This window comes from Ciona robusta, chromosome 8 (assembly GCF_009617815.1).
Source record: "Ciona robusta chromosome 8, ASM961781v2".
Classification (NCBI taxonomy): domain Eukaryota; kingdom Metazoa; phylum Chordata; class Ascidiacea; order Phlebobranchia; family Cionidae; genus Ciona; species Ciona robusta.
In genome coordinates, this window is record NC_143242.1 from 7122789 (window position 1) to 7146543 (window position 23755).

General features: G+C 36.0%; 3 protein-coding genes across 4 annotated transcripts; 2 read left to right on the forward strand and 1 right to left on the reverse strand.

Annotated features, from left to right (window-relative positions):
* The first annotated feature begins 791 nt into the window (after positions 1–791).
* On the forward strand, positions 792–6852 carry LOC149732934 (EGF domain-specific O-linked N-acetylglucosamine transferase-like). The gene is made up of 9 exons (XM_089882949.1): positions 792–993; positions 1260–1385; positions 2567–2658; positions 4237–4395; positions 4625–4844; positions 5124–5285; positions 5540–5767; positions 5981–6120; positions 6340–6852. Exons 1-9 carry the CDS (start codon positions 838–840, stop codon positions 6584–6586), a joined length of 1530 nt encoding a protein of 509 aa, XP_089739075.1. The 5' UTR covers positions 792–837; the 3' UTR covers positions 6587–6852.
* Positions 6853–7605: 753 nt separating this feature from the next.
* Positions 7606–15525, forward strand: LOC149732935 (EGF domain-specific O-linked N-acetylglucosamine transferase-like). Its single transcript, XM_089882951.1, has 10 exons — positions 7606–7970; positions 8549–8662; positions 9018–9121; positions 9733–9915; positions 10190–10391; positions 10713–10877; positions 12078–12152; positions 12488–12631; positions 13878–14017; positions 14228–15525. The coding sequence occupies exons 1-10, from the start codon at positions 7836–7838 to the stop codon at positions 14460–14462; spliced, it is 1497 nt and encodes a 498-aa protein (XP_089739077.1). The 5' UTR covers positions 7606–7835; the 3' UTR covers positions 14463–15525.
* Positions 15363–22395, reverse strand: LOC149732936 (haloacid dehalogenase-like hydrolase domain-containing 5). 2 transcript variants are annotated; one of them, XM_089882957.1, is made up of 9 exons: positions 22165–22395; positions 21480–21680; positions 20960–21163; positions 20506–20720; positions 19350–19538; positions 18073–18148; positions 17664–17774; positions 16477–16569; positions 15363–16036 (listed from the first exon to the last, which is right to left on the reverse strand). In XM_089882957.1, the coding sequence occupies exons 1-9, from the start codon at positions 22258–22260 to the stop codon at positions 15887–15889; spliced, it is 1335 nt and encodes a 444-aa protein (XP_089739083.1). In that variant the 5' UTR covers positions 22261–22395; the 3' UTR covers positions 15363–15886. The 2 variants fall into 2 exon arrangements, with proteins under 2 accessions (XP_089739083.1, XP_089739084.1); XM_089882958.1 differs by lacking the exon at positions 17664–17774.
* Between the last annotated feature and the right edge of the window lie 1360 nt (positions 22396–23755).

Genomic DNA, 23755 nt, shown 5'->3' on the forward strand with positions numbered 1-23755 from the left:
ATATATACGGTATATTCGAGTTAAACCAATTAGATTACTAAGTAATACGCAGGAAAAAAGCACAAACTTACGGTTAGTCAGGAAGTAAGAGACCCGTGTCAGATGATATTTCTGTTGGGTAGAGCAAGCGTTCGCAGTTGAAGCACGTTTTTCAGCTAAAAGTAAACAGATTGAACGTAAGCATATGTTTTCCTTATAAAGGATATGTGTGTGTGTGTAGGCCTATATATATATATATATACACCACGTTATTGACACGCATTAGGACACTGTGTTTTAAAGGTTATAACTTTTTTCAACGAAGTTTCAGGTATTTGTAATTCGTTTTTAGTCGCGAAGGTAAAACATGGAATATTCCCGCTTCTTTCACCAAAAAATCGAATCGTTTCGTTTTATATCTAAATCCTATTATTTCCCATGTTTTAACTTAGCGACTAAAAACAGATCACAAATACCTGAATCTTCGTTGAAAAAAGTATGTTGTGCAGTCAAGCATGAAATTCTTTTTACCACAAAGACAATATAGAAAAGGAAACGTAAAGGCTCTGATGGCTAGCCTGCTTTTACGAGGTTTGTAACCGCTGTTAAACATTACGATTACACCGAGCAGACAACTGACGTAAACCTACTGAAGCGCGGCGTAGTAAAACAGCCATGTTAAAGTTCCGTTTTACGCTTATGTTATTATTTAAAAAATAAAAATCTAGAAAGCTGTTTTTAAGGAAGCGTGATGTTTATTTAGATTTTTTTGTTTAGTAAAGTGTTTCTTTACTACTTTCCGGGGCTCAGTGAAGTTTGGGAAACAATGATTAATCTTTTTTTTTCAGAAAATTTACCATGTTAAGAATTTTAGTTTTTCTGACCCACGTGACCCATATACTTTGTTATGATTGGTCGAGTTTGAATTTGGTTGAAAGTCACGTTCCCTACGTGTTCGCAAATAACCCGGAACTGACATCACAATGCAAAGCCGATGAAGCGTGTCCATACAGGGTAAGTTGAAAACGCAAAACCTTTAATTTGCAACAAGCGTTTCTATTTTACTTGAGTGGAGTGCTGCATGGTCATGGCATGAGACCTGAGATTTAGGTCAAAGTTTGCTCATTAAAACCTGGTAAGAAGCGCTTATATATATCACATATACTGCTTTAACATAATTTAGGCAATTTAATAACCAATATATTACTGAAAAATGCATGAATTCTAAATTATCGTTTTTTTTTATAAAATTTGAAATATCAATCAATCTTTTATTTTAGGATATATTGTCAAACGAAACGGTATGTTGGGGCTTTGAAAAGAACTGCGATGCTGAAAAGAGATTCGGTGGGAAATCCCCCACCGTAGATTGTGACGACGTAAGCAAAGATCGTTATTGGCATCAGGTATTAGAGTTGTTTTATTTATAGAATTTAATTCGTGATTAAAACGCTAATTCCGTAATTGAGTAAAATTAAAATTCCAAGTCGCGTAAAACGTATTGAGCTACTTTGGATTTTAGTTTTTACGTAATCGCAACGTCGAATTTTACGTCACCGCACATTTAAATTACGTATAACGAGGGTGGGGGAAGACGGGACACCTTTAGCACTAAATACCCAAATATCTTGATCATGTTTTTAACAAATGACAACGGCCTATGGAAGTCGTAAAGATACGGTTTTATTATTCTTTAAATGTGCTTTGTTTACTACTAAATGGGACGATAAAATAGAAACAAACGTGTCCCATCTTCCCCCACCCTATAAGTTTTCTTCATATATTTAGTAACCTAAACATACGTAAAATACATTTCCGAGTATTTATTTTGTTTAGAACTACCTTAATTTTCACGCGCGAATAAATAAATTTAATTAAACATCCAATTAATCTGGAAAGATATAAATACGTCGCCTCTCACCGTATTACGTCACAAGTTTACTAATTATGCCGGTATAATGAATATCAATTATGACGATAAATAACACGCACTGTGACGAAGGATAAACGGCGGTCAAATTCTGGTTACGAAATTGGCAAGGTCCAAACTATAGTGGTTTTTAAACTATTTTATTCTATACGGCTCTTGTCGAGGACCTGGGATTTACTCCAGATTTTGGCCCATTGCCCCACTCTTGAATGTATGAATGTAACGTACTTTATCCTCGCGTGGCCGGAAAACGACAATTATCACGTTATCACGCGGGTTTAATACCTCGTGCCAGCTTACGAGTTACCATGTGTGTTACTTTGTGGGTGATTTTTTTTTTTTTGAATTTTTCATTTTTTTATGTATGATCATTTGGACAACCCATTAGTAACCACTGGGTTGGAGCAATTGTCGTTAAGTGTCTTGCCCAAGGACACATACGCCCACAATGGTAGCAGCGTCGAGCCTTGAACCGATTACCTATTGGTTACAGGCAGGCGCGCTAACCACTATGGACTCATAAAACTTTGCGTTTAAAAACCACTTCTGTCACATAATATTTTCAAAGAGAACCATAGGATTTTTTGGGTTTACTAAAAACGACCGTAAATAAAAAAAAAACGAATTCTTTGCCTTTTATAACAAGTTTCACTTCAGGCTGACTTCGGTTATTTAAGAGACCAACTCAACGAACTGGACGAGACGAAAGTATGCGATTCCCCGAACGAATCCTCGCTACATTGTACCAAGTACGTCGTGTGCTTATATCATGGCCTACTCAATACACGGCCTAGGAATACACCGAAACTGGTCAGAAAATAAGAGGCCTATTGACGCGAATAATGCCCATTATAATACATTGTTACGTCACGGTTTTATGAATGGATTTCCTTCATTTTGAATGCAGTTTGCAGTTGTTGGTAGGTTCAATACCAGTTCTAGGTTGTTTTAACTTACAGTTTATCACAGAACGTGTCGCAGGGATATTTTCTTGTTTAGTTAAAATCATACCAGACATATAAAGCAGCGCAAAAGGTTTATTAGTATATAAATATCAGTTTATTACGCATAAAGAGAGACGAGCAATCAGATTCAGTTTACCAACACAGAAAACCTACGTTTTGATTATATTTAATTTAGTAGACAGGCATTTGGCAAGTTTTATAATGCAGCACACCTTTATAATTTTATTTAGATTAAATTGTAAGCCACCAGAATTATTAAGCAAGCTATTTAAGCATGGTCAATAGGTGTACCGTAGTTGGATAAAAATATTTGGATAAGGGTACCATCTGTGCATGTTATGATCATGAAGAAGTGGCAAGAAGATCTTCAGGAAGGAAGACTAGTCAAATTTAAACAACGACAAAGGTCTAAAGTTAGACACAACACTTAAGTACGAAGGGAGGCTATCGTGAGTTTGTTTGTATTATACAGTCTTAATTTATGATGTGCTGTATGACCCATTTTTTGACCTTGAGGAATAGCCTCTGTCCTGCTTTAACAAAAAAAAAACCTCGAGTAGAAAATGGGTTATGAGCAGCAGGACAGATCAAGGCATAAGCACCTTGAGACAAAAGGCTGATGCTTGTGTTTATCCAATATCCTATATTGTTTTTAAGGACCGGTTTTAAAAGTCCACAACGGACATATCAATTAACTTACTTGTTGTTACTGCGGTGTTGTTTTGCTAGATATGCATAGGCTGTCTTAAAAAACTTCTGTTTTAAGCCAAATACTATTTTCACTCAGCGACTGAGCCAAACTAAACTGTCGGTAAAACTTACTTGTATGCCGCACGTGGTTAAAAGTAACTCCTATCTGTTCAGTCATGCTTAAACATTTATAAAAAATATAAGATGTTGACAAAATAACCCGAAAAATAAGGTAATTTAACCGGGAATGGTAAATAAACTGTTATTTGATGCAAAAACTACAGCCAGACAGCAAAATCCATTCATAAAACCGTGACGTAACAATGTATTATAATGGGCATTATTCGCGTCAATAGGCCTCCTATTTTCTGAGCAGTTTCGGTGTATTCCTAGGCCGTGTATTGAGTAGGCCATGCTTATATACGCCATGGTGATGTATCTAATACCATGACGTCATAGGTCGCGTAACTTAATCAGAAATACATTTTAGTTTAAAAATCTTATAAAAAAGCCAGTTTTAGCTCATCTTGTTTATAAAATGTCAATTTTATTCCAACGTTTGATTCGGTAAGAATTTATCAGTGTTTTTTTGTAAATTTAGGGTTATAACACTATTAGTCCGACCTTGTTTCGTCATCATGACGTAATATTAACACGATGACGTCATCATAGGTTCGGATCGATGTGTAAGGCACGTAAGTTGTATCTTGATCTGAGGGACGTCAACGACGGCCAGTCAGTTGTGAGGGAAGGTGGGATCGGTGGGTTCTGTAAGTTGGATGCAAATATGAGGTCAAAGATCACCGAGGTCAAAAGGTCACTTAGCACGTGGTATGTATTGGTTATACGTGAATTAGGGGAAGTTGAAAGTGTAATGGTATACACATACAGTTTGTCGTATAGTAGAGTGGGGGAAGACGGGACACCTTTAGAAAAAAAACGTTTTTATAACACTTATTCTACGAATCGGTACATTGATTGCCGTTGACGCCACAAACTGGTATACTGTTTATAACACCTGGTGACGTAATTTAAACTTTATGACGTCATTTTGCTTCAGGGGGGAACAACTACAACATTACACTCAGTTGAACTTTAACCCCTGGTCAAACACAAGCAAACATTGTGACGTCATAGTTGATAAACCAATGCTATTCGTCCAACTTGACTTCGGGGGGAACATGTACCATCATTTCTGCGACTTCTTCAACATTTATTTAACGCAAATGGCGAATAATTCGTGGTTCGGGACCGATGTACAAATCGTCAGATGGGACCTGGTAAGTACGCACATAAAAGATTGAGCAAATTTTCGCATGAATGTCATTTTTAAATAACTCGTTTATGGCCACTGTGCATGATTTGTAAAATGTTATAAACGTTATTGGGTGCAACTGCAGCCACGTTTTTTCACACTTTTTATATCTGGTGTGTTTTAAAAACCATTGTTTACTGGTATTCAACTTATTCCCTGCTTCTTCTCGATATTTAAATAACATGGTCTTCGCTATCGTTTTCGAAGATCGTTGGGATGCATTCATTAAAGCTCTTCTTTGTAGTCCTACAGGTACGGTGAGGTGTTTCGTGAGTCTTGGGACGCATTCACGAATCGTGATCATGTTTCACTTCGTGAGTATATGGGGAAAAGAGTCTGTATCGCGGACGCCATGTTTAGTTTCCTACCAAGAACCATACTTGGACTCTTCTATAATACACCGGTGGTAAGTATGAATGGATGTAACTTGATTTATCCTCGCGTGACCGGAAAATCGTATTCTCACGACTCTGATAGGCCGTTGTTAATTGTTTAAAACACGATCAGGATATTTCGATATTATGTGCTAAAAGTGTCCCATTTCCCCCCACCCTACTATATTATATACCGGTAATTTCGATATTATGTGCTAAAGGTGTACCGTCTTTTCCCATAGTAATACATATATACCGGTTACACAAGTGCCCCTTTTCCTCACAGGAGGTAAACTGCAGAGGTTCGTCCTTATTTAAAGCGTTCTCGGAGCATTTCCTTCATAGAATGGGTATAACCAGTCACCCACCAACGAGTTTGCCGAATCAACCGAACAAAATACGAGTCACTCTGTTAGAACGAGGATCGAACCCGAGATACAAAATTTATAGACGAATTTTAAACGTTGACGAACTGGGGAATGCAATTAGGAAAATACCCGGTTTGGAAGTAAATGTAAGTACTGCACTGACCTAGACTCGAACCCGCGACCCATGGAGCGACATACTCTTCACATTGAGTACACTCGAGCGAATGCGTGAATAACAGAGTGCGTTATACATTTAACTTTTACACACTTTGACGCGTATGTTCCCCCTGGTAACCCAGTCCTGGTCTGGATTCGAACCCAGGACCCCTACACCAACTAACACATGCTTATATCCATAGGTAGTTGAATATCACCACGAAAAAATGTCGTTTGAAAATCAATTATCGATGACACACAACAGCGATATAATGATTGGAATGCATGGAGCTGGTTTAACTCACTTTTTGTTCTTGCCACCGTGGGCTGTCGCTTTTGAACTGTACGTTTATGAAATAAATTATCGACTACAATTTAAATAGGTGGTCGTGTTTGGTTTGTTTTAAAATAAATCCGCAAATTTAGCAACTTCACACTAAGGGAGCTTTTAATAAGAAACCATCGAAATTAAACCCCAACCAACAAAAACGCATTTTCTGTGATTTTTAAAAGAGTTTTGTATCGACTTCAAAATGATACACTTAAAAATATATTTTTACAGATACAACTGTGGCGACATACGATGCTACCGCGATTTACCGCGATTGCGCGGCGTTCGTTATATCACGTGGGAGGATGACTCGAAACTTGAAGCTTTCGACCAAAACGAGCATCCTCATTATGGCAACCAACCTAAATTCTGGAATTATAAATTCGACGTTCCAGAATTCGTTCGTCTCGTTTTAAAAGCGCGATCGTGGGTGCTCGAGCATGACCGTTTTTCTCACTTACGTCACGATGAGCTGTAATGACGTCACGTTTAGGTATAATGACGTCACGTTTTGTTATTATCACGTCACGTTACCCATTGTGAAGACGGAATATTTTAGATATTTGTTGTAATAATGAAATGCCCCGGTTTGATGACGTCACAATCTAAGAAACATGTAGTCGGTGCAGTAGAACTATTTATTATGATGTCATAAAGACATCGATGTTATAATAGTTGAATATTTTCATAGAAATTTTATATCGCGAGTATTTTTATAGCAAAATATATTTTCAGGTTTCTATATATGATTTGTGATGTTTCTTATGTAGTGTATCTATAACATAATCGTGCAAGTTCCCATATAGTAGGGTGGGAGAAAACGGAAGACCTTTCATTCTATTTTGTCGTCCCATTTGGTAGTAAACAAAGAACATTCAAGGAATTATAAAATCGTATCCTTACAACCCCGATAGACCGTTTAGTCTGATTGTGCATGTGTTAAGCAGCTGCGTAGTACTGCGAAAATATTTTTGATTTGCTCTTTTAAGTGACCTTACTGCGTAGCTCACCTCTGTTTAAAAAGTAGGACATTCAACGTTCGTTTGGACATAGTCTATACATATGTATAGGGTATGTATAGGCTATGGTTTGGATTAGCAGTATAGTAGGGTGGGGAAAGATGGGAAACTTAGTCAGACGAGACTTTTACAGTGCTTAAGTGTCCCATCTTCCCTTATTGTACTACACACGACTCAATATGCTATGTACAGCATTTAAACTGCCCGCTAATGAAACCAAATTTAACTTATTTATGCGATCTTTTACGACCCTTTATGGCTATAAGGTAAAACAACGAACCTAACCTGTTCCATTGAAAATTCAAACACTCAGTATTGTGAAGGCTTAAATAAAACCAAACTTGGGTACAGAAAAAAAGGCGTGGGCACAGAACATTACTGAAGCGTATCAATAAAACCAAACCTATTTAAAGGTGTGTGTAGGCACAGAACATAACTGAAGCGTATCGTGGAGAAGAATCAAGCAGAAGTGCTTGGTTCTTAAAAAATCGCAATATTTAGACGAAAAACAGCATTCAGCATTAATAAAATGCTATGCCGTGGGGTTCGTAAATGCGGCGACTATCACGTCGCAGACGCGGAGACAATGGATGACAAGACTCATTGTTTTGCCATTCGTTTCCCAACTTGGTCTATACTCTAGTCTAGTCTATACCGACGTGGTCGTTGGTATATACTAACTTTGGTTTATAGATTGCCAGCAGCAGCATGCTTGCACGGCATGTTATCTTAATAGTGTGCAGTGTGTCAGTAGTAAGATGTTATAACAGTTTACCATGGGAGCATATGAACATAGCGGAACACCAGAGGCCGTGTCTACAGCATAAGTTTAACCAAACGAAGGTAAAATATTAACTGGCGGTGGTATCTGTTGTAATCAGTTAAGCGTAATCGCGTGTGTGGGTGAGACTGTCATGCCTGAGGTTCGAGGCATACGATATGTTTAGACGTCGATATAGACAGTATACTGCTTTCTTGAGCCATTTTTGAAAACCGAGTGAGAGATTTGAATGAATATAACTTATCTTCGTTGGCGGGAGAGTAACACTCGTTGTAACACGGGTGTTCTGTTTATACACCTCGTGTCAGCTTACAAGTTACCACGTGTATGTAACTTATTTATTTTCGCATGGCGGGGTAACGACAGTCGTTATAACACAGGTGTTCTGTTTCTGTTTTGTATACCTAGTGCCTGCTTACAAGTTACCACGTGTATGTAACTTATTTATTTTCGCATGGCGGGGCAACGACAGTCGTTATAACACAGGTGTTCTGTTCCATATACACCAATTGCCCGCTTGTTTTTCATCTGTTCATTCATCCACTTATTCAACATATACTGGGATAAAATAAAGCTTCCTATGTACAAGGTTCGAGGCCTATTTGAATGTTTAACTTCCTTCTATTTCTACAACCCACAGAAAGACAAACCGAAATGTTGGGGATACGAAGCCGGATGTGACGAACTATCAAGATACGAACCACGGTGGCCACGTGACTGTGAGACTCACGAATTATGGAGATTCTGGGAACAGGTACGTCATAAACGATGACAATCCAGTGGTCTAATGGGTTGTTCTAATTGTCAGCCATGCATAAAAACTAGAATGTGTGGTAACTCATAAGCGAGCACGAGGTGTATGAAACAAAACACCCGTGTTATAATGACTGTCTTTGCCCCGTCATGTTAGGGTTAATATTTTACATTTATTCATTAACTTTATTATAACTAAGGCGGTTGTAAAACGCCATGTTACGGCTTTAACAGCACATTTTAACCGACGTTCTTGCTCGCGCTTTTTAACAATAGCGTGTTTAACAACTATCGTTTTGATCTTCGCTATCGTGTTCGAAAAGATAAATATAACAGACGTAATTATTACGCAACAGGGCGACTTTGGATATGTCAGAAATCGTTTAAATGAGTTGGAGCAATTACAAATCTGTAAACCACGAAAAAACGACGTCACAAAGTCGTCTATGAATTGCACAGGGTAGGTAACGGTTGGTTGCTTTCATAGAATGGGTATACTATAATGACGTAACAGGCTAACAGCCAATGACGTAACAACGTTGGGAAAATTAATCATCATTAATTAAGCTGTTTCAGGGCATAATGTAAACTATTATTTTGAATCCTGTGGTGTAAAAACGTTAACTCATTCCAACGTTTCGACTGCCATTTGGCAAAACTCTACTAAAGACTTCTGAGTTGCAATAATTTACGAATCATGTAATACAGAAAACGTCCCTTTAATTCAAAGGTTTTGTCCACTGTTTGGCAAGACTTTATAACTCGGATTAGGTATTGCCGCATGGTAGACAAATCGTTAAAATAAAATTAACGTTCTATATACCAGAAGAGAAAAAATACCATCTTAACCATCAATCTGCTAGGTGTAGCGACCACACTTATATTCTTTCAATTAAAGTAAATATGTTTTTAACGGTGAGCGTGTGTTAACAACTGTTGTTTTGTCGCTATATATCCTGTCTTTCGTTTAAATATTTATAAATCTTCGCTACCGTAATCGAGGAGATAAATATAGCTATTATTATTATTATATTATAATGCTCGTTTATCATACACCGGATTTCTCCGCAGACGGTTACAGTTTTGCCAAGCACGTGACATTTTTCTCGACCTACGTCATCCGCGCTCGACAAAATGGCCACGTCATCCTGATGACGTATTAATGGCCGACGAGGTGGGGGGCAACTGTGACGTAGACAAGGAAGCATTGTCGCGTCAATATACCCAGGGTTTGAATGGTGGACTTCGAGCATGGTGGGTGTAAAGTTATAAGAACAACTAATGACTATACCTTATGCGTGTAATACATACACCACTATATAGTAGGGTAGGGGAGATGGGACACCTTTAGCACTTATTATCCAAATATCCTAATGATATTTTAAACAGTTAACAACGGTCTATGGAAGTCGTGAGAATACTGTTTTTATAATTCTTTGAATTTTCTTTGTTTACTGCCAAATGAGACGATAAAATAAAATGATAAGGTGTCCCATCTTCCACCACCCCATTATATATACGTTATCAGGTACTCGGAGTTACGTCATTTCACTGACGTCACGGATCCACAATGCGATTTGTTCATCGACAAACCAGTTGTTTTCATGAAACTAGACCAAGGAAACAATATGTACCACAAATTCTGTGGTTTCTTTAATCTATATATCTCAATGCACGTAAATGGTTCGCTCGATTTTAACGACGACTTCATGATTATAAATTGGGATTGGGTGAGATATTGCTGTGTTCTACTATTTGCGTTTCTAGTTTGAAAACTAGTATTAATACTAATACGTTTACGACGCTATATGCAATTGTCGAGTGTGGATAAATAACAGACATTGTACTGCACCGTCGGATAAACGAGAAACAGTCTACCGCTTCAGTACCATTTCTACTAAAAATCTTTACACGAGACACAGCATTTGAAAGAAAATATAAAAAATCTGGGTTTAAAACGTCTTGCAACCACCGTAAAGAATTTTCAGCAAAATTAAAATTAATATCGACCTTCTAGCCCCGGCTTTACACAAGACATTAATACTCCACAGTCAAACGTACCTTACAACAATTACTTCGAGGCATCTTGGTCAGCATTCAGCAAGCATCAAGTTGGTCATATAAGGGATTGGTTCGGCAAACGAGTTTGTTTTAAATCAGCTGTGTTTTCATTCCTACCAAGAATGTTGCTCGGACTTTTCTATAATGCTATGTTGGTAAGCTGTTTGATTACTACATCGAGTCACAGAGTAACTGTGATAAAAAAAACAAACAAAGGTAACATAGTAGAAAAAAGACGTGGTACCTTTAGCACATAATATCTAAATATCCTGATTGTGTTTAAAACAATTAACAACGGTCTATGGGAGTCGTGAGGATACGGTTTTACACTTCTTTGAATGTTCTTTGATTACTACCAAATGGGACGAGAAAATGGAATAAAAATGTGTCCCATCTTCCCCAAACCTCGAATCTGACCCTGATCTGGTGCTCATAGAGTAATACGATAAAAAGGGTATAGCCTAAATTAGGCTGCCTAATGTATTTCCGACGTTTCGTCTGCCATCATTGCCTTTACTTATTTACGTTAACGTTACTCATGGTAGCAAAAGTAACAAAATAAAAAGTATAAAACTAAAACGTATCTAAGTACACGGATAATAAGCCGCCTTTATAAACACCCTACATCACCCTTGTATGCTTTCTACACATACCAGCAACTCTGAATGCCTCACTAGCATTACTACCTAGTATTGCATCTTATACTAAATCCACCGATTCAAGACACAATCGTCGATTGTTTTGCAAGCGCGTCAACGCTGATTGCACAAGGCGCTTCTGTGACGTCACAAGGAATCGTGTTCAGAGATTGTTACGTAGTGCCCGGTATTGCGAAATTGATAAAACTAGACTTTCCGTAAGAAGAACAACCAATTAAGATTTGTTTGTACATTGGAAAAATCCGTCTATTTTACGAATAGGATCCTAAGAATAAATGAATCAAACTTACTTATCCTCGCGTGTTGAAGAACGACCGACGTAATAACACTGGAATTATATATTAAACGCCTGTGTCATGCGCAAGTGCGCAACCGCCCACAAAGGTAGCGTCGGTGAGCCTTGAACTCTGTATTCTCATGCTAGAGACATACGCTGTTACCATTGTACCACGGCGCCCGATACACGCTTTTACGCCTGTATTCAACTAATATAGTACTGTGGGGGGAGATGGGACACTTTTGGCACCTAATATCCAAATATCCCGATCGTGTTTTAAACTATTAACAACGGTATATCGAAGTCGAGAGGATACGGTTTTATAATTCTTTGAATTTTATTTTGTTTACTATCAAATGGGACGAGAAACAGATTAAAAAGATGTCCCATCTTACCCCACCTTCTATATACTACCACAGGGTGAAAACTGCTCTGGATCGGGAATGATGAAATCTTTTTCTCAATTCTTTCTGCATAGAATGAACGTGACACAGGTATTTTAAGGGCTGGGTTTGAACCCAGTGCCCCTGGTTCTGCAACCCTCACCTAGATTTGAACTTAGGATCCTTGGAGCATCTACTCTGACCTAGATTCAAACCTAGGACTTCTGGTTCTCCAACTCTGATCTAGATTTAATTTAGAGTGCCTGGTTCTTTAACCATAGCGTATATTCGAAATCAAAATCCCTGGTTTTTAAACCATGGCCTAGATTCGAACCTAGGCTTCCTGGTTCTTTAACTTCTAAACTTAGGGTGCCTTGTTCTTCTACCCTGGCCTAGAATCGAACCCAAAACCGCTGTCTTTTATTTGTTTTACCCTAACATTACAGAAAGGGCCAATCCCTGGAAAAATCCGAGTTACATTTCTTCAAAGATCAACAAAGCCCGACTACTTGGGTAAAGTGTATCGGCAGATCGTGAATGAGAAAGAATTAATCAAAGTCCTGAATAATATTCCTGGTTTTCAAGTCAAGGTTTTTGTTTGATGTCTCTGCTATAACTCGACAGTGAGCATGAGGTGTATGAATACACCATGTGTGTCTGGTGTATAAGAAGACACCCACATAATAACTCGACAGTGAGCATGAGGTTTATAAATACACCATGTGTGTTTGGTGTATAAGAATACATCCATGTTATAACTTGACAGTGAGCATGAGGTGTATGAATACACCATGTGTGTCTGGTGTATAAGAAGACATCCATGTTATAACTTGACAGTGAGCATGAGGTGTATGAATACACTATGTGTGTCTGGTGTATATGAAGACACCCATGTTATAACTTGACAGTGAGCATGAGGTGTTTGAATACACCATGTGTGTCTGGTGTATAAGAAGACACCCATGTTATAACTTGACAGTGAGCATGAGGTGTTTGAATACACCATGTGTGTCTGGTGTATAAGAAGACACCCATGTTATAACTTGACAGTGAGCATGAGGTGTTTGAATACACCATGTGTGTCTGGTGTATAAGAAGACACCCATGTTATAACTTGACAGTGAGCATGAGGTGTTTGAATACACCATGTGTGTCTGGTGTATAAGAAGACACCCATGTTATAACTTGACAGTGAGCATGAGGTGTTTGAATACACCATGTGTGTCTGGTGTATAAGAAGACACCCATGTTATAACTTGACAGTGAGCATGAGGTGTTTGAATACACCATGTGTGTCTGGTGTATAAGAAGACACCCACATAATAACTCGACAGTGAGCATGAGGTTTATAAATACACCATGTGTGTTTGGTGTACAAGAAGACACCCATGTTATAACTTGACAGTAAGCATGAGGTTTATAAATACACCATGTGTGTTTGGTGTACAAGAAGACACCCATGTTATAACTTGACAGTGAGCATGAGGTGTATGAATACACCATGTGTGTCTGGTGTATAAGAAGACACCCACATAATAACTCGACAGTGAGCATGAGGTTTATAAATACACCATGTGTGTTTGGTGTATAAGAAGACACCCACATAATAACTCGACAGTGAGCATGAGGTTTATAAATACACCATGTGTGTTTGGTGTACAAGAAGACACCCATGTTATAACTTGACAGTAAGCATGAGGTATATAAATACACTATGTAGCCTACGCCTGGAGTATAAAAAGAAATCCATGTTATAAAATTAACTTTTCTTTTCTGTATAAATGTGGTCATTGGGGAGGATTTATGTCACCAATTAACACATGCTTATAACCACAGGTAGTTGAATACCACCAAGACACAATGTCGTTCAAAGATCAAATATCGATGTCACACAACAGCGATATAATGATCGGAATGCATGGAGCTGGTTTAACTCACTTTTTGTTCTTGCCACCGTGGGCTGTCGCTTTTGAACTGTACGTTTAATAAGATGCGTATTTGTGTTATATGAAGACCAGCTTGGTACTTGTAACACTCACTCTTGTCTTATCTAACACTGAGGATGTTTAAAGTTGATAAAGTGCCACTACTGGTGTTATGTAAGACCATAGAGAAAAATTGTGCTAATTATTAATTAATACAGGTGTCACCACAGTGAGCCTTAAATTCAGACCTTTCTTTTTCAGTTATAACTGCCAAGCTAAATGTTATCGTGACCTGTCACGGCTTCGTGGTGTGCGACACATGACTTGGAGCCGCGACGACAAGTTGACAACCCACAATGCGAGAGAGAGAGAACGAGATCCAGAAAATCGAAGATACTGGAATTTCTCATTCGATCCGGAAGAGTTTCGGAGACTTGTGCTCGAAGCGAGGGATTATGTGTTACAGGAATTGGGACGAGTGCACACGGAGCTGTAATACTAATTTTAAGCTGAAAACCGCGGTCAGTGCTTCATGTGCTGAAAAATTATATTTGAGTTGTTCTGTTACACAAAATGATCCATTTTGAGATATAAAATGGATGTTTTCTGACACACAGTGGGACTCGATACACCTTATGCTTACTGTCGATAATAACATGAGTGTCTTCTTGTACATCAGATACACATGGTGTATTCATACCCTCATGCTCACTGTTAAGTTATAACATGGGTATCTTCTTATACACCAGACACACATGGTGTATTCATACACCTTATGCTCACTGTCAAGTTATAACATGAGTGTCTTCTTATACACTAGACACACATGATGTATTCATACAGCTCATGCTCACTGACAAGTTATAACATGAGTGTCTTCTTGTACATCAGATACACATGGTGTATTCATACACTCATGCTCACTGTTAAGTTATAACATGGGTATCTTCTTATACACCAGACACACATGGTGTATTCATACACCTTATGCTCACTGTCAAGTTATAACATGAGTGTCTTCTTATACACTAGACACACATGATGTATTCATACAGCTCATGCTCACTGACAAGTTATAACATGAGTGTCTTCTTATACACCAGATACACATGGTGTATTCATACGCTCACTGTCTACTTATAATCTGGATGTCTCTATACACCTCATGCTTACTGTCAAGTTATAACATAGGTGTTTTCTTATACACCAGACACACATGATTTCTCTATATACCTTATGCTTACTGTCAAGTTATAACATGGATGTTTTTCTTATATACCTTATGCTAACTGGAAAGTTATAACAATGTTATCTCCCTCCCATGCCAGATAATGCTATTGTGCCCATCTTTAAATATAAAATAAATGTTACACATATGTGACGTTACCACAAAGAGTAAAAGAAGATAAAATTTTAATCCACCAACGTATTATAACTACTGCTATCATAATAAGAAGATACTGCCAGAAATGAAAGCAAACATTTTAAGCTTCACAGAAGCAGTATTCTAAATTTTCTAGGAACGCAATAAACAAATTTAATTTTGAATACAAGAAAAACAGATTGTGTATATATTAATATCGAAAGAATTAAAAACTATCAGAGAACAGAAAACATAAAAACACACCGCGCATACATTAGAATGGCAGTTAGGATAATGAACATATATTGCAAGTTTTTAAAACCTTCGTATTTATGGTTTCTCGAACATTCAACATAAACTGTTTTTTACAAGGTGAAAATTTTTAAAAAAATTCCAATAAAACTGGAATATTGATTAATTGTGAAAATATACAGGTAACAGATTTTGTGATACAGGGCATGAGATGTAATGAATTACAAATTGGTGAATTACAAAAAAGTTATATCAACAACATTGATTATTTAGCTCTGTTCCAGTAACATATACAGCCACAGTTGTTAGGTTTCTAGGTCAAAGTTCTCGAGTTCAGTGATTTTATTTACAGCCTCGTCAGCATCATGTGTGATAAAAGTTGGGACGCATAAACTGACGTCAAACTCCATATCTCGTGGTCCATGGAACACAGGGGGTATCTGGTACTTACTGCCCTGTGGTGGAGAGGTTTATTTATTAAGTGATGAGCTTAAGTTGGTTGGAGAATATATGTTCTATATATATATTATTATACAGTATTAAGTTATATAATACTCCAGAATATAAGTTAAGGCATGCTTGCTCTATGGTGGAATTTATTGCTTTAGAAACAACCTATTCTCTACATAAAAAAATAATTACCCGCAAAGTAACATACATGGTAATTGGTAAGCTAGCACTAGATGTATCAAATAGAACACTCTTGTTATAATGACTGTCTTTACCCGCCACGAGAGGATAAAGTAAGTTACATTCATAAATATTTTCTTAAATATATTTGCAATGTTTTAACACATTTCCGATAAAAAGTTAGAAATAAAAATATTGTAAAGTTTAACATTAAAGTAAACATTATTACCCATAACCCCTAATTAAACACCCATAATACCCTTACCCCTGGTTCGGGAGAGTAAACCCCTGTACAAACAAGAACGGAGTGACACGATTCGACTTCGCGGATGAACGGAGACGGTTTGGGGGGAATCACCTAAACAAAGAACATAATGTTATCAACTACATGAAAATAAAATCTTAACAACTATATGAAAATAAAATTTCACAAAAAACAACTTTTAGGTAAAAAAATAATAATTTGGAAAATACATGGTAAGCTTCTATTCTCAACCATTCTATTCTATGTGGGTCCTTTTCGAGGACCTAGGATTTAGTTCCGATTTGGCCCATTACCCCATTAAGCATTAAACTCATATTTGCTTGGTATCCTTTAGTATTGAACAGATGTAATTTGGGGTTTGGGGGTGAGATTGAGATTAATTACCAATATAATCAGCTTCATAAATATATGGCTGAATGAATGTAATTTGGTCCTCCAATGGCCAGAAACTGTCAGTCGTTATAAAACAGCCCACAAGTGTTCTGTTTCATACACCTCGTGCCAGCTTACAAGTTACCACGTATGTAACTTTGTGGGTAATTATTTAATTAGAATGTTTCAGAATAGCAATGGTACAGTGTCCCATCTTAATATATATTGTGTTTTAACTATTATGTTATAAGGCATAGATTAAAGTTATGTAAGAAGACACCTACTTTACTACCCCATGCAAAAGTAACAACATAAAATACATTTAATATTACGTTAAACTAATAAATCAGTTTCTAAATAAATAAACCATACAAAAAAATACAAAACATGATTGAATCACAAAAGGTATAGTCCGGAGCATTTTAACTAAATAATAAATTGGGATATCTGTATTTAAATATTTCTATAAAAAAAACAAAATTTTGCTGGATCTAAAAAGATAAGATGAATTATAAACCAGTAGCTAGTCAGGGATCGATATCATCAAGGATCATGCAAAAATAAAAATACGATATAGTAGTGTGGGGGAAGATGGGACACCTTTAGCACATAATATTCAAATATCTTAATCAAGTTTTAAACAATCAACAACAGTCTATGGAAGTCGTAAGGATACGGTTTTATAATTCTTTGAAAGTTTTTTGTTTACTACTAAATGGGACAAGAAATAGAATGAAAAGGTGTTTCATCTTGCCCCTACCCTACTGTACCTCTGTACAATGTACATTTTAAAAAAAGTTATATTTTTTAAATACATTTGAGTTTGGATCAGTGGCGCTTGTCGTTATATTCCGTATATTGGCGTGGAGTTGACGCCACGGCTGCTGCGACGTCGCCGGGGTCGCGGAACTTTGTTCAATAGATATCTGACAACATGCAATGATTAATCACTTGCCATGCTAATGTTACAACCCCGTCAATATTATCCAGTGTTGCAAGATTTATTTCACAGTGTTGCCAGACATATTTCCCACATGAAAAAAATATTTTTAAGAAACCCCAATGTAATAGAAAGTACTTCCAGTGGTGCCAGATATATTTTTTGCAATATATTTAAGAGGGAACACTGCCCACTATGATTCAAAGAACATAAACAGTAGATATCTTGCAAACTTAACATGATGTCACAAAACATATTATTACATCATATTCATGCATTGTTACCTGTTTCACTTCTTGCTCTTGCTTAAGCCGCTTATTAAAAAGATTTGCTCCGTAAATATCTGCCATTGGGTTGTCACTGCATAAAATATAGCATTGATTATAAATAATAACTGCATTAAATGCAAGGATAAATACATTCATAATTCTTTCTATGATAAATGAAATAAATTTTGCTAATCTGACCCTAATCTGATGCTTATAGAGTTGAACTATTCTTGTGGAAAGAAATACAAGGATATGGTTTTATGAAAACCAACAGACAAAAAAACGATTCTATTTGAATAAGAGACTGACGATGCCATTTAAGCAAAATATATCTCTTATTATACAATTGGTTGGACTTGATTTTTGTCGGTTATATTTTGTAATGCAGATTCTTACTGTAGTAAAAAAGAATCTATGAGCGAGATCAGGGCTACATTGGCAGAAGCTATTTCAGTATTTATAAATAAATAAATGTATTTATCTTTGCATGGTAAAGCTATAGCCTATTATAGTTCTAACTTCTAACAGGGGTGGCATATTACAAACGTTAAAACACGACAGTCGTTATAACACGGGTGTTCATACACCTCGTGCCCACTTATGTGTTACCACGTATGTTACTTTGTGGATGATTGTTTTTTCTGTATGACAAATTGGCCAACCCATTAGTAACCACCAAACACTAGGTTAAATAAATAATAATTTTTGAATAATCATGGTAAGGTTTTATGATGTCATACATTAGTATTGTGACTCATCTATATATAGTAATCTACATTATGATGATTCATTGTTACAAAAATAGGTCGCTGACATTATGACATGAAAATATTGCGTAGTGGTAGCTTGATAAGTTGGAGGTTAAAACAGCTGATATGTCGCTCAAATACAAAAAGTGGTGAAACCAATTCAAGGTTATTGTTTTGTTGGCACTGTGTAAAACTAGCTGTCAAAAATACTGAAGTGTTGGTGAATACAACTAAACTTATAAAACACCTGTGAAAAGTGGTGCAACCAATTAAAGGTTATTGTTTTGTTGGCACTGTGTAAAACTAGCTGTTAAAAATACTGAAGTGTTGGTGAATACAACTTAACTTATATAAACACATGTGAAAACTGGTACATCTATTTCAAGGTTTTTTTTTTCTGCTACTACCTTAACATTATAATGACAACAAAATCCCATTTAATAAAAAGTTTAAAAACTAACCTAAATCCTAGGACCAATGGCATAGCATGTAGTAAGACCTCACATATATAGTAGAACAGAATAACAAAACATACAAACTTACCCAATAGCATATAGATTCTTAATTGGAGCAGTGAACCCCATCTTCCCCGCTATTCTCTTGATAAGTTGTTCAGCGTATATGTACGTCACCTCGCTAGGTTTTCCCATCAAAGCAGAATACGTCAAGGGTCGTCCAACCAACTTTTCGTAAACGCTCTCAAGACAATGAAGGAAAGTACCGTGCCCGAATCTGTAATAATAAGCATTGTTGCAAAAACGAAAAACTGTTGTTCGTTACATGCAAAAAACGATAATAAAAATATTTAAAAAATTCTGTATATATATATATTTTTAGGGGCAATGGGCCATTCCTGACCTAAATCCTAAGACCATGGCATGCCACACTGCAGGACCTCACACACATGGAATAAAATATTGAAAACTTTGGTTTTTAATAAAACATTCATGTGAGTGACTTGAATGACCAACTGAAACAAACCAGCATAAATTATTCATAACAAATCGATATGATATTTCACGCATTACCAAGTAACTTATAAAATTAAGGCCAAAATACTAGCACTGTAGTGCAGATTAAAGCCTCAGAAAACATTACAAGAACCATATGACCCTACGTCCCTACCTGACCTTTTTTTTGCATGACTTACATAACTTTCTCGGTAAAAATAACACAAAAGGTTAACTCATGCGCGTATTGACATCATATCCTGTCCCATACAACGTATTTTCCTGCACTGTTTGTGTCAAAACATCACCTATACACAGATTATACTGAAAACTGAGCACTGGCCTTATGTCACATACTTTTACCACGACTAAAAACTCATATTTTTTAAAACGATTTGTTACAGTAGAGTTAAGTCTGTGGCTTGAAAAAAAAAACGATTTGTGGTTTGACTGAAAATGATTGGCCAGTTGCCGTAAGCCCGTAACCACCTATGTAACTTTGTGGGTGTTTATTTTTTATGTATTTTTGTATGTTTTTTTTTGTTTTTATGTTGATTATAACTACCAATTTACGGCTAATTATAAATACTAATAGTCTTTCACTAGATCCACTGGCATAAAAAAAGCTATCTTGCGCTAAAAGATTATTTACATTATAGCTGGTAGCAGAAGTAACACATTATAAATACAAATAAATGGCTGCTTATAGTCACCATAAACAACAGCGAAACTTAACCGATTCTAAATACCTTGGCATGTGGCTGTCAGACATCCATAAGAGGTCCATGTTGCAAGCCAACACTGGTAGTTGTTCATCATCATTATCCAGGGCTGGCCCATCAAGTTTGCCATGAGTTAATAAAACATCGATGATGATTTGAAGATTGGTTTCCCACCTTACTGGTTCCCCAAATAAAATAACGGCGTCGATTTTTGGGAATGGATCAGACCTTGAAGATAGGGACTGTTGGGTGAAGAAACTGGTTAGAACAGTGGTTATATATGTTTAAAACAATTAACAATGAGCTATGGATTCGTGAGGATACGAATTCATAATTCTTTTAATGTTCTTTGTTTACTACCGAATCAATGGGACAAGAAAATAGAATGAATGTGTGTCCCATCTTCCCCACCCTACTCTGTTTATGTTAAATGAAAGCCACTGTCGTTTTTTTTATCTATCCCTAAAAAAATGATATTCACCAGTTTAGGCCTTCGTTGATGGTCTACCATATCAAGATTAGGAAAAGCGTTTCTTATTTGGTCAATTGTGACATAATTTGTAAAGCCGATCTTTTTTGCGATGTCATCAACAGGTCCTTGTCCAGACAACAAGACACATTTGTCGTGATATTCCGGAAACATCCTCAATGGGCTGTGTGACATCATCACTTGCTCAGATGTAATCTAAAAAAATTTTTTTAAAGGATTTGATTTTATAATTACATATATAATAAGAATTTGTTTAATTATCTCTTCGAATACAGTAACAAAGATTAAGAAATATTGAAAGACAAGATATAGTGACAAAACAACAGTTGTTAAAACCCACATAGTTGAAAATATATTCATATTTAGTGAAAATTAAAATTAAAATTTTACAGTAAGTTTAATAAATCTCTTCTGTTTTGTTTCTTAAATTTATATTTGTCAGCCTATTGATCTTATAATATGCCATGCAGTAATAGCATATAAAATCATACAGAATAGATAAGTCAATCACCTCTACTCCCATAGCATTGGATAGTTGTTCAGCTTTGGTTCTAGCCAATGCATTACCGGCATTAGTTACAAACACAGTGGGGACTTTGAATTTCCCATCAGGTCGTGTAAGATTCCTGAACGCTTTTTGAGCAGCTGGTATCGGCTTTTTGCCGCGGATTAAAACACCATCAATGTCAAACAGTAAACCAAAACCAGGATCCTGTGACAGAGTGACAATTTAAAAATCAATACAGAAAAATCAATAGTAATCTACTGTAAGGATCTGGTGCTCTGAAAAGTTAATTGTAATAAATTTTGTGAATCTGACCCTGATCTGGTGCTCCTAGAATTAAATGATTCTTGTGTAAAGAAATACACTAAGTATCTGATGCTACAACACAGCAAAAATAAAGTCCAGCAAGTTGTATATTATAGGAGATATTTTTTGGCAAATTGACATTGTCAGTCTCTTATTAAATAGAACTACCCTACTGTGTCCTACCATAGGCGTAAAACCTGGGGTTGCAGGGTGGGCAGGCTAACCCTGGAATTTTCTGCACTACATTAATAATTAAATATAACAATCAATGATTCCAATAACATTAAACAGGTTTATGCATCTTAATACATTGCAACACCACAAAAGACAGGATAAAGCGACAAAACAACAGTTGTTAAAACTCAATTCCAAAAAAAAAATTTACCTGTTGTTTAGTAGAATAAAACTTGGAAGCAGCAACTTGTGCTATTTTATGTTTTCCAGCTCTTAAAATATTCGTGCAAATTGATTGGACTGCCATGATAATTGCCTATTATGATGTCACAAAGTTGATTATTGATGTAATAAAGATATGTTCATCCTAGTAATGTTGAGGTATAGTTCTTTGTGTAAAACACATTATAAAAGTACCCTGGAATAAAAAGAATAATAAAAAATTATAATAATAATATATGCTGCTAGTGAAGAACCCCATTTGCTAACCCCTAACCCCTAGGTTAGGTGTTGATGGTTAGGGGGAGCACCTAATATATGTACATATAATAATAACTTATTTGTCTTATCAATTACGGTAGCAGAGATTCAGAAATATTTGAAACAAAAAGACAGGATATATCGACAAAAGCAGTTGTTAAAAAAAATTAATTATATACATTATCCGATAATTTGTTCATTTTAATATAAACAATATTTATAGTTAATTGATACATTTTTCTCTTCTTACATTTTCATTTCAAACTAGAACGAATTCTAATACACACAAATGATATGCTTGCTTTAATATTATAATAAAACTAATGATTAAATCCTAGCTACCCTGTGACTAATGTGACTATACAATGTACATAGCAACCAATATATACACTCTATATACATAACATCGAGATGCTAAAGCCTTTTTCAAGGTTAACTGCTGCAAATACTTTAATCCTGTTGTATTTATAATTACATGTCTGTTAGGTGTCTTATGTATCCACAGTTTAAATCTAAATCAAGGTTAAATTAAAAAAAAATCAAATTTATATATCTATGTCAGCTAAGGTATAATTTTTTTAAATATTTTTAATTTAAATGAAATTTTTAGCAGATCATATACCAGATAGGGCGATAAAAATATTATTTTTTAATATTTATAATACATTTGAATCCAAATAAGTTTAATTACAATACATATTCAATTTTATTAGTTTTTTTTATAATAACTAATAATTAACTTTTAAAAGTCGAAAAATCTTACATAAATACACGAACACAAATTTCAAACACGCCGAACTAGCTTTAATATTAGTACACGAATGTATATTCAGTTAACTGACTAGATAACCAGAATGGAGACTTAACTCTATACCAAACAAAAGTTACGTAATAATCGATGTTAAATCACGTCACAGGCAGTCGCGAGCGGTTTGACAATGACTCGCGTGTGAGTGGTTGATTTTTGACAATGCTTCATGCTCGGCCGGTTTTGTGACCTTAGTTAACCTCAAAAAGCAGACGCCTCTAAATCAGCTGTAGCCAATGAGAATGAAGATAGACGTGGGAGGGGGCGTTGACATTCTGACTAATAAAATAAATTTTTGACTTCGTGTTCGGTTTTGATTGATTTACAATATATTGTGGGATATCTAAATAAAACGAGCAGCTGCCTAAAAACTGACCCTTTTACTTGATTTTAAACCGGTTTAATTGACTTTAAACTAGTTAACTTAATATTAAACTGGTTTACTTGATTTAAAACTGACTTTACTTGATTTTAAACTGACAATTCAACTTATTTTTATACACAAAACAGGCAA